Below are 12,835 nucleotides of genomic sequence, written 5' to 3' on the forward strand. Positions count from 1 at the left end.
TTCCTTCCGAGGAGTGGCTGGTGGGTTTGAACCGCCAGCCGTCTTGTTAGCAGGCAACTGACTTAGCCACTATGCTACCAGAGCTAGGCAACATATATTTTTAATGTTACTTTATTTTAATAGTTAATCATCTTTGGTTTTCAAGAAATCTGAAGAAGAGTCAGGAGTAGACAATCCCATATTGTACATGTAGCCATATATAACTATAATGTGACTGAGGTGTAAAATCTTATAATGTAGGTACTTTTAATTATTTTATCAATAACTGCAACAATGAACTCAAACACAGCAAGTGTTGTGAGGATGGCATAGGATTGGGCAGTGTTTGGCTCTGTTGTACAGAGAGTCACTATGAGTCAGAACCAACTCAACAGCACCTGACAACAACAAAATCTTAATTAAGTTCATGTTGCTCAGGTGAGAGTATTTTAAAATGGTCTTCATTTTCATGATGGTTTTGAAGTACTCTCCATAATACTGACTTCCACTTTTCCTCATATAGGGCAATATGCTTTAAGTAGAAAATAAAATTCCCCTGACATTCTTTCTAACACCTGGCCCATACCTACCCTACCACTCACTGTACAGCCACTTTTTGTTTATTTGAATTTTTGAACTCATTACTTCACCTATCCAAAAATACAGATTGTACACACATGCACTTAACTCATGGAAGTAAACTAAAAATATACTGACGTGCACTGTTACAATGAGGGGATTGCAACCAGTGTCATGAAGCAAATATGCGTATAAACTGTTGAATGGAAATCTAATTTGCTCTGTAAATTTTTACCCAAAGTGCAATAAAAAGTTAAAAAAAAAGTGAATATATGATCTTATCAACTTATATTTAAGACAGTTGAAAATAAACGTTTAAAAAGTTTTTTCATCGTTAAAAGATAAAACAAAAACGTAATGAATAACTAAAGATGAATTGCCTTCTACATTCACTGATATTACATGGGCATTTCACAGACAAAACCTCAAGTCATTCATTCATTCACTTTTACTGTCGTTTAAATTTCCAGTGGCACCTATATAAAGCATTGGGCTGTATACTGAACATACTGCAACAGGCAAGAAGGATGACGTTAATTTGCCTACACTAAGGGAAATTCATCCAATAACTCAATTGATGTGAGTAAAGATGATTATAATTTTTTTCTGTTTGTTTTAGTTAAACTAAGAAAAGCTGTAGAAGAAAACAAAAGCCTTTAAAATCACGTTATTTAAAACTATGTTGGAAAATAGCCCATAAACCTATAAGGCCATAAAAACAACATCAGAATTCTAATTAACTGAGAAGTACACAAATTTAATGAAACAGATAGACAGAAAACACAACATAGAGACATTCTAAAGTTAGTAGCTGTTATATAAAAGATTTACTTATTTTTTTAAAATCATAGTAAATCGCCCCTTTTAAACCAATTGCTGTATTCTTTTAAAGCCAAATATGTAATACTTAGGTAAGTTTTTATAAAAGCCATAAAGATATGGAAAATAAATATATCCTTGAAAATAAAATGACTTTTCAAGCCTCTATTTTTTTTTAATCAAGATCAAGTCTGTTGAACTAAAAACTGAATACATACAAACATATATATGCACATACATATACATATTTATTCTAAATGAAGAAAAGTAACACTGTTGCAGAAATCAAATCACCCTGAAAACATAGCTATTTTCATACTATATAATTATAGGAAACCAGAAAATGTCCAGACTACGTTCTAGGCAGTATAATCTGTCACATCTTTTTTTTTTTTTTTAATGTGCGGCAATTTCTGAAGCACGCTGTCTTTGGCCCTTCAGTGTAGCAAATCAAGTGATAAAGATTACTGAAAATAGCTATTGTGCTTTCATCTTATTACCAAAAAAAAGATAAAATAATTATAACAAAGAAAGCATATTTATTTTAAAACTAGGGGAGAGAGGTGATGTTGAAGACTTATCTCCTTTTATCCAAAGGAAAAAAAAAGAAAAGGAAATGTACAGCAAAACAAAGAGAACGACGTACCTATCACAATTTTATCACAAATCCAGAAAACATTTAAAAGTTACAGGACAAGTATTGATATTAGAAAAACTTGTATAAACCATTAATCTCTTGATATGCTGGTTTTCTCAACTGTTAAAGTTCCTGCTGAGATCATACAAAGCTCCTTTCCTTTCATCTATTAAGTTCCACAATTCTATGAATTCTCCATTTCTTTTAAACAGAAACTCTGCTACTCCTAAATGTTGTCATTAGCCTTCTGACAGAGATGCCATATAATATAAAATATTTAAAATGTAACTTAGGAGACATTAACAATAATTGCTCAGCTTTTCAAGGTAAAGAAAGACCTGTCCATACTTTTTGAAACAAAGATGCTTTGTAATAATTTTACGTCATGATAATGATCAAATAGCTGCAATGCACTCATAGGAAGATGGGGATAAACACTAATAATAATTAGCAAGAGAAAAGTTTCCAGACAAGTCTCACACTAAAGAATAAAACTAGGTTTAAAAAAAAAGTACTTTGTCAACTTTCTTAAGAAACCGAACAAGAGTTCACTTGCTTCCAACAACTCCTTCAGAAACATGAATTCAAGACTAAAAATTATCAAAACTGAAAAACTGTAATCCTTCTAAAATATTTAGTAACATAAAAGAAAAACATGCACTGCATTCCCTATCATTCTGTGCTAATAAAATATACTACACTAGTCTTTCAATTGCTTTTCCCAAAAAATTACTGGCTCTTAAAATAGAGTAATTACATAATCTAATTCCTAGAGCAGCAAATTATTAACAATTTAAATGAAGACAAACTTTTACTATAACATCAAAATGATTTTTTAACTAAATAAACTGAGAGTGAGTATTTATTATATTCTAGGGGGAATGCAAGATTTGAACTTTTTATTTAATTAAAATTAGTTCATTCCTCAAAAATTTTCCCTACAAATAGAATTATGGAGCCTTCAATGAATAATTGTTGTCAAAAATCTTTAAAACAGAGAAAAGTTATTGCTTCCAACTTCAAAAAGTATGCTTAGTTTCATAAGCAAAGTAAAAAGCACTATAGTCTAAAAATTTTAAAATCACTGAGTTCAGAACAAAATTCTTTAGAAATTCAAATATACTGAACATCAGTAAGATGTAAAACAGGTCTTGAAATTAAAAAGAAAAAATATAATATCAATTTTAAATGTAAATTATTAAAGAGAATTTGTTTAAGAATGGTCAAAAGTATTTTACTTTCCACACCAAATAATCTTACCTGAATCATTTTGTTGTTAAAAAACTCAAGATACTGATTTCACTTTTCATCTGATCCTGTCAACGATGCTATGACAGGCCCTGCAGGAAGCAGCAAAAGATCAGTGATGGAGAGCAGATACCATGTGTTTGCATGATCAAGATTTGTCATGAAAAAAGGTACCATACAGAGGTTTACAGCTTAGCGGATGAGAAAATATCTGAAAGTTTTTAAGTGTACATGGCATTTTTTTTTACTTTGTTGTCTTTAAAATGTTTACTCTTATTCAGTGTTTCATCAAAAATTTTAAAATTATAGTGCAGTGTAAGTGAAATTTCACAGTATTCTCTTTTGTGTTGCTGAGAACTACTAAGAAAACAATAGCCTACCATATCAAAAATGAAAAATTTAGATTGAAAAATGAAATGATGTATGTTTAAACTTGTGGAAATGATTCTCTTTACCTCTGGAGATACTATTTTAATGTCAGTTCCTTTAATTACTGTAATGCCAATAAATTACAAACGATTCACAATTAAATTAAAAATATTTATTCTCACAAAAGAATCTTCAGAAACAGTTATTGGCAATACTGACAAAAATTCCTTCAGGAGAAGTCTATAGCTTACAAAAAATATTACAAAGAAGATCAATGTAAAATCCAAAGCTTAATTACGCTAGGGTAATTGACAAGTTATATTCAATGAAAAGCAAAAAAAAAAAAAAAAAAATCAAATTAGTACAGTTAATATAAGTATCAAAACTATAAAATTGCTTCAGAAAGACTCCAAATGATTTTCTAAAATTTCATAATATTTTAAAATACTCTATCGTCTCACTAGATTTAGGTTAAGGACATTTTGCGTTTGGAATTGTTTTCAACTTGAGGGTCACAAATAAATAGGACTGTGATAAGAGAGACCTATATTAGACAAGAATAGTAATAGGACACAGAAGAAACTTCTAAACATATCATGGAAGCACACTATGTGTCAGTACTTCAGATAGATTAAGAAGACATCAAAAACAATAGAAATAAGTGACAGATTACTTCTTTGAGTATTTAACTAATTAAATTTTATTCGTAATAAAAGATGGGAAAGAATCATTTTAACAGCACACCTGTATTAAGTTGAAACATTTTAAAATATTTCTAATATTCTATATGTGTCCAGATTGTTGAAACACTTCAAAGCATTTAGTAAAGTTTGCTTGCCAAAGCTCCCCTGCAATGTGCTAAAGAGACACGCCTTAAGTTTACATGAGCTACTTCACCTATGAAAATAAATACATACATGTTAATTTAAGATAATGAAAAAAAATTATAATGTATATTTATTTATTTCAAATCACGCATGCTTTGAAAATGTGCTTGAGGGATAGAGAAATTTAAAAACTTCTAACTTAAGGTTATTTTAAAAATTTACATTCCTAAAGGCCCCTTCCCCTTTTTTATGTGGATTTTATCAGATTCAAGGAAAATCATTTCAGTTGTAAATATTTTCAGATTACAAATATGGAATAGTTGATGCCTTCTCTTTTGAAAATAAGATGAAGGAAATGGAAACTTCGCCAACTCAAGCATCAGAAAGTACTGAAAAGCACAGCTTCACTTCTTGCATGTTGCATTTTAGACCATAACACTTTTCGTCTCTGAGGGTCAGGTTAATTAAGCTCCATAGCAGCTGCAATGCAATGTGAGACGCACACTGCTGCAGTTCCCACCAGTCCAGTCCAATTACCTGTAGTATTACAGCACTGGACAAGTGACAACCAACTTCTCTCTAGTCACTTGCTCCCAGTGGTCTACTGATAAATGTTAGAACAAACTAACCTCTTTTTAGAAAAGACTGCAAAGCTGAATGCACCTGCTGCGGGCTGCAATGATGAGTCCCAGAGAGATGTTTGTCAGTCAGACCTCTGCAGATGTTGTTTAACTTTATGCTAGAGCTGCATCCAAAGATGGAAATGAGATGGCAATCAAGCACAAACCTCCTATCATCATCCCTCCAACTTTACTTCGCAAAGCTACACTTGCTCATAAAAGTTGTGTGTGGCTCTCCTAAAATGGAAAAAACTATGGCTAAAGTTCATGGTGAAAAGAAATATTGTCATCAGGTGCTGAATTTTAGTTAACAGGTGACATAGTAAGTGTTCAATAAATGAATACAAGTTATTTGCATCATTTAATAACTTTAAAAAAATTCTCACAAACCAGAACACAGAAAAGTAAACCATAAAATACACATGAGGTTTTTTCTTGTTTTTTTGATTGATGGTATGCTGGTTGGGTTTTCAGTGATATCACATACTCCCCAGTGTTCCCAAGACATAGATTGTTTTTCCTGTTGGCATATGATATGAAACATCTTGAACACAGAAATACTGAACTATTTCATCACCAACTGTGTTCACTATTTTTAAATTATTCCTGAAATCCTCTGGGGGGAATATTCATAAGGCAATTTTGTTAGCAGCATTGCCTTATGATGTCACAAGTTTTAAATGAGCACTTTTTCCCAAAATCCAGAGGCTTTCAGAGAGTGAATTTCAGAGTGTTATTGTATCATAAAAACTAATGATGTTTAATAAGACATTAAATCAATGATAAAAGACATAACATCAGAATAAAACAGTACAATCAAATAAAATGAACAGCTAAGATTGTTAATGCTAATCCAGTCATTCTAAAAGTCTCATGTCACAAAACACTTGTATGTATGAATTAAGTACAAATATGACATTTTTCTGAAACTGCAATGTTAGTATAGGCCGTGTTATGCCAATGACATTCCTTTATACATTAAGACTGCCTATTGCTTAAAATAAGAAAATACAGTATTAAAATAAATCATTTTTAAAAAGGGTATTTTCAGAGCTAAGTGAAAGATTATGGTTCTTCTTTCAACTGAGAAAATAAAGAGACAACATATAAAGTAGCCCGAGACAGGGAGCATGTCAAATATAAATATAATTTTAAGATTTAAGGAAAAACACTAAAAATGTGTCAACGACCCTCTGACCACATACTACAATGAAATGTATGTTGTTGTTGTTGTTATGTGTATGTTGTTGTTGTTGTTATTTGCCATCGAGTCGGCCCCGACTCAGAGCGACCCCTCCTTGGGTTTCCGAGGCAGTATCACTACGGAAGTAGGATTGCCCAACCTTCCTTCCGAGGAGTGGCTGGTGGGGTTGAACCGCCAGCCTTCTGGTTAGCAGTCAAGTGCCTTAGCCACTATGCTACCAGAGTAATTGATATTTACCCTATTTCATATTCAACAATGTTGAAAATTATACTACCTTATTTTCTACCTGTTACAAATCAATTTTCATATAACTTTGCATTAAAGTGTACTTCAAATTTTTGAGATACTTTGTATTTGAGACAAAGTATATACTAAAAACTAAAACTTTTAGAAGCTATAACAGAAGTATTCACATTATGCTACCACTCTACTGTCAACAGTTAAAACAAACCAAAAATAAAGCCATTTGTCTTAAATTCCATTAACTCCTCTGATGGTTATGATTATTTTTCTACAATCTCAACCCTAAAGGCCACATGTGCCACTGAATTTTCCCTGTATCCAAATAAAGGCAGTACAGGGTATTTTCTTCACCAAAAGAAAAATTCACTTACACTCTGCTTTTTCATAATTTTTTAAATATTTGATATATAAATGGCTTGTGACTTAAAGAAAAACATGCATCACCCCAAGTTGGCTACTGATAAAATGAAGATAAAATGAATCTAGAAACTGTAATTTCCAATTTTAACTTAAGTATTCTAATACGAAGTAATTTATATCAAATGTGATCAATTTTCATAATCACAAACATGGAAACAGTGTAACACAAAATGCACACAAACATATGCCAAGATTATAGTGAAGGATTTCTCTTGGACTGATATAATGAGCATCTCCAGTGTCATATAATAATGAAATAAAAGCAGGTATACTATGAACTGTTCTTAAATCTAAGACAGGAAAATATTTATTGCATACATCTTTTACTATTCCCAAGCAATAATATATCCAGTAAGTTCTTCCAGTTATCTACCTGAATCATTCATTAGATCACTTTAAAATATAAAAACAATCTGTTTATCATGGAAAACTGAACATATCTTCAGATGTCAAATAAAATAATAAAAGAACACTATCACCATTCTGAAAACACATACAGTAATATATTCCCCGACATTAGAAATCTGCTATAACTACTAGGCAAAAACTTTAGGTAACTTAATTATAAAAAGGGTTTACATTAAGAAATCAAATTAGGCTGCTTTAACCATGTAAGTAAAAAGACAGAGTCCTAAACCAGTAATAAATCAGTATTCTTTAAGATTTATATAAACAAAAGAGATTAATGAATTATACAGCACAGCAAAAAATAAAATAAATCAACTTGCAGTTTGTTTTATTCCCATTATAGTTATTGGAAAATGCACTTTACAATTCCTCATCACACAATTTCCCAAAATTACTTCCTTAATATATGACATGTTGAAAAGCACAATGCAATATCCAATTGTATGAATTCTAAATTCATACTAATTACTATGGAATGTGTTCTTCGTTTAAACATTAAATATTTTTTAAAAATTACTCAGAAAAACAATGTTGCTTAAGATATTTAAAAACGTAACCTGATCAAGAATAAAAGGAAAACGAAAAACAGATACGATAAATATGAAGATGTTATACTGACTATAATAAAACAATACATGTATCATTGGAGTTGAAATTTATTAAAATGCCCCAAAGTGTGTCTAAAATCTGTACTATCCACTGAAGAAAGTTTTTCACAAATGCACTAGTATTTTAACTAAATCTTATAAACATAGTTACATTCTAAAGATAATGACCTGTTTTCAAACAAAACCTACAATCACAACCTCAGATCTATTTTGCTTCAAAACTTATGTAATTTGAGATATATCTTTTAAGTTACACAATTAAAATACATCTTTTCCTAATATATTCTCTTACCAAACAGAAAAATGTTTCATGGAATAAACATCAGGCATATTCATTCTAATAGAACATAAAAATCATACACACACATATTCACACATACATGAAACACACAAAAATGGGTTTCTGAATTATTGCATAATTCTACAAGATATACCTTATATGTTGGCAATATAAGTAACAGCTTTATATTTTAGCTTGTCTGAGATGTGCAAGGTAAGTATCCTTATGTATATATAAATTAAAGAAGTTGAAAGGAGCTAAGAGGTTGCTATATTAACATCAGGACCTTAGGTAATTCCACAGGCTTGTGGTCAACTGTGAACAGAAAGACTATTAAGTCCATCAGAAGATGAGAGATCCATCTGTCCAAATAGGTAACAACCTTGTTGAAATCCCATTTTAATACTAACTGTTCAGAGTTCTTAAAGCTTCTTACAAATGACAAGGCTTTTTTATCCTCAAAATTGATTTCATAGTATGTGATTGGTCTCCACCTGTTACAGGCAGAGTATAAGCCTTCTTTTATCCGACATTTCATTCACACTTGATCAGGTTACGTCACTAGACACACAAAATTTTATTCAACTCATTCCAGCTATCCAGTTTTTTCAACAGATATTCTCACTCTATATGAATAACATAGCTCAGAACTATAAATAAAATAAGCAATTTCAACGTAATAAGCAAAAAATGCACAACTAAGTGGACTAAAAACAAAAGATCTAATTCTCTATGCACCCCTTCCAACCCACTGAAAATAAACTACATTCAGATGAAAAAGCATTTAATTTACTATTTGGAATATCCTTGATAAACATCAATTTTCTGTAACATCCCTGCACATCTGATACCACCTCATGTATAATGCAAAAAAGCTATTTCATTTTCATCTATTGACAGTGAATTTAATTTACCAGTGCAGCTCTTTTCCTAGAACTATCATGTTATTAATTCTGCAATCAAGCTCTTTTGAGTTCTTTTATTTGTACTAAGGGTTTTCACAATTGCGCATTGATTTTTTTCATCATAATATACCTTTTAAACACACGAATGTGAATATGTTAGCAAACTTTCTTAATACATAAAGAAAGTTTCAAAGACAAGAAAAGCCATCTGCAAAACTACACTTACAGAAAACAAACTTGAGGGGCATCATATTTGATACTTCAGTTTAATGAAGTTAATGTTCACCAAAATGCAGCAGTTAATTCATACAACCAAATGACAGTTTCAACAATTCTAAAACCTCCTTATCTAGCAAAATGGTACATTTGTACCACCAAGCAATTGACTCTGAATAAGAAATCCTCCAAATGTTCTGCTTCCATTCGTGCCAGATGTCTTTGCTGTATTAAAGAACTCTTACTGAAATAGATCATTGAAAGCAAATCAGTTTTTCTTTTCCTTCAGAAAAAAAAAAATGAGTTGTATTGGTCCCCTTTTTTTCCTTGGCCATAAAGATAAAGAAGCCCCCAAACTGGCAAAATGCTAGCTCTAAGTAAAAACAAATGAGTATACTTTATCTAGGAGATACACTGTTCAATTATGGATGTTTTTGCATTAAACTTAAAATCCATATATTGAGAAGCAAAATCATAAAAAATAATTAAAAAAAGAGGGACATGCAGAGCTGTTTAACACTTGATATAAAAAAGCACACTGGAAAGTAACAACAAAAAATAACACCGCTTATGAAACTTGCCATATTCCACACAAACTGGTAACATACTTTAATCAAATACAGCTCTTAAGGAACACAAACTGTGAAGCATTATTTTACTTCTTATATAATAACATACTCGATTTCCTTGTCACAATTACACTAAAAATGCAAGATTTAAAAAATTTGAAGAGGCAGCACTTGTCCTTTTCACTTCACTCCAGGGCCAACAAACAAAGCAATGAAGCAGAAAGAGGTACATAATGGATTTAGAAGTAAATGGTCCATTCTTTAAGAAAGTCTCCCTGCCCCCCCTTTTCTGAATTCACTCTAGACTAATTGGCATTACAATGATGTCTGAAAACTTCAGAGGAATCCTATTTCCTAATGATAGCTGTCCAGGTTTCTATCTTTAAATTTCGGAGGTTTATTCCCCCCTAAATAGGAAAGTATTTAGAAATACCCAAAAGAGTAATCTTGCAATTGGTCTAAATCACAATAATATATCAATTAGAGAAACTAGACATAATCAACAATAGAAATATTCTGAAATCGTTCCCATCATATCCTCTAATAAAGCAAATACATAAATAAAGGCTCTAAAATTGTTAAAAAATTTCTTTCAACACAGCACATAACATACATAGGTCTTCTGTCTTTCCTTTGGGATTCATCAAACAATCTTCACCATTGCACCTACCTGGGTAAAAATCTTTGGACTTAGACAGCTTGATGGTGGCTCCAGTTTCTTTTTGCAATTGAACAATTGTCTGTCCTCCCTTCCCAATTATAGATCCAGCAGCATAACTAGGTATGAGAACCTTTAGAAAATACTGGCCGTCTTCTGAAAAATGCAAAGAAATATACTTGGTTAACATGATATTTCAAACTTTTTACCCCTTCTCCACCCTCAAGAGTGGCAAAACAGTAATTAAAGGATTGGGCAGATAGCTGTGGAGAACGAGGGGTTAAAAAAAATTAAGAATAAGCCAATTACACTTAAAAATAAATATGTACAAAATGTTTCCTGTTTTGTAGGATTTATACTTTCAAACTTGGAATTAAAATCTGAACATGTTCTATTATTTTGCAGCACTGTAGAAACTGAAGACTAAATTCCAGTTATTCCAAACATGGAAGTCTTCCAATTTTATCTGTGGTTACTATGGTAAAATGAAATAACAAAACTTCAGAGATTCATATGATGACAAATCTTCACTTAAAATATAAAAAAAGGAAAAATCCAACTAGGACTGGCTGAATATAGTGATGGGCTATTTGTCATTAACAAACATATAAGGACTACAATTAGCCATTGCCTATATCCTACTTAAAGTATGCAAAAACAATCATTCCCCTTCCAAATAATCCACCCAAACCATAGGAGTGTATTCCAACCCTTCAGTAAGTGCCAGGAAATAACTCAATGTGATGTGAACTGACAAATCTAAGTAATCTTGGTGTATTTCTTTAGTACTTCTTAGGCTATCAGGATCTAGTTAAGCTCGTTAATTATAGGACTTTAAGAAGATTTTTTGCTAATATTAAAAAGCTTAGGAGTCTTTTACATTAAATACACTTAACGGTGACTACTGGATAATGTTATTTCTTTAAAATAAAAACACGATTTTTAAAACGGAGAAGGGGTAGATGGATCAAGAAAAAGGAAAATGAAATGTTTTAGAAAAATAAAGCCAGTTCCATAAACTTTAATTTCCTTCAACCTGATCGTGTCTTAAATACGAAACATCCCGGTAAATCCAGCTTTCTTATGTGAATGAATGTCCCAAATTTTGTAGGTGTGCCATTTACCAGACCCCCATCCGTCTCTAATGTACATGCTGGAGATAAATTCACCTCTGCCTCGATGCATTGGGTGCATTGTTAAGATGACTCCAGTACAAATGAAGTAGCGATACTGGTCCCGTTATAACTCATCTTCCAAGGAAGCGCAGGATGTTAACTAACAAGTCACCGTACCAGACACCCCCACCCTCGTATGCACAGCCCTGAAGACAAATCAATGAAATATTTGCACCGGCACTGTAAGTGCGGTAACAGCATGCACTTCATCAAGGTTTTGCATACTACTTGTGGCCCAGAGCAAGGGGATGGAGAGAGGAAAACTCTCCGGTGCCCCAATCATTTGCAATCCGCTACCCAAGTGCCATTTATTTATTTATTTTATCAGACTGTTAAATGCAGCGCGCATCTTCGGGCGGCCATCACCTCACTCGGGGGGTCATCCCCTCCTCCTCCTCCTCCTCAGCAGATCCCCTTGCCCAGGTGTCGGATATTTAAATTGTCAGCCTCTCGACTGATTAAGTAGAAATATAGAACTAGTCCGAAAAACCGGTCGCCATTTTGATGAATGATAAACACAGAAATGGAAATGTGTTGGGAACCGCCAGGCGCGGGGCAGGTGCAGGGGAGGGGGCGCGGGGCCGGGACTTAGAAGCCGCCGGGTCCGGGCTGGAGGTGTCCCGGCCGCGGGAGGGAGGGCTGCGGGAGGGAGGGAGGCAGGGGCGGGCGGCGGGGGATGGGGCCAGCGGGGAGGTGGAAGCGATACCCACCGCCCGTATTGGTCCTCTTGGTGCTGCCGGCTTCAGGGGGGGCTTCCAGCGGCCTTTTCCGCGAGTCCGGCGGGTCCAGGTCTATGGGAACCCCAGTGTGGGTCCCGTTCTGCTGGATGGGAGCTGCCGCCATCATGTTTGCAGTTCCTGCCGCTGCTACGGGGAGAAGGTTCTCCCTTTTGTTTTGGCTTTTTCTTTTTCTTTCTTTTTTTTTTTTTTTTTGCGTTTGGGGTTTCTTAAGGTTTGTTTGTTTTTTAATCGGATCAATAGAAATCTCTTTAGGAAAAAAAAGCAATGTTGCTGGTTTGTTCTCACTGGGGAGGGGGCAGGGCTGAGGAGCAGCTGCAGTGCAGTGTCAGAA

At 33.3% G+C, this 12,835-nt stretch overlaps 1 protein-coding gene across 1 annotated transcript in view; it reads right to left on the reverse strand.

Moving 5' to 3' along the window:
• NOVA1 (NOVA alternative splicing regulator 1) overlaps positions 1-12,610 on the reverse strand; it is a 165,540-nt gene extending 152,930 nt beyond the window's left edge. The window contains exons 1-2 of the mRNA XM_007949249.2: positions 12,475-12,610; positions 10,602-10,745 (exon numbers count right to left, since the gene is read on the reverse strand). Coding sequence (XP_007947440.1) covers positions 10,602-10,745; positions 12,475-12,610 — 280 coding nt within the window. The remainder of the gene's footprint in view (positions 1-10,601; positions 10,746-12,474) is intronic.
• Between the last annotated feature and the right edge of the window lie 225 nt (positions 12,611-12,835).

Source organism: Orycteropus afer, unplaced genomic scaffold (genome assembly GCF_000298275.1).
Source record: "Orycteropus afer afer isolate SDZICR_OR568_19922 unplaced genomic scaffold, OryAfe1.0 scaffold00243, whole genome shotgun sequence".
In the NCBI taxonomy this organism is placed as follows: Eukaryota; Metazoa; Chordata; class Mammalia; order Tubulidentata; family Orycteropodidae; genus Orycteropus; species Orycteropus afer.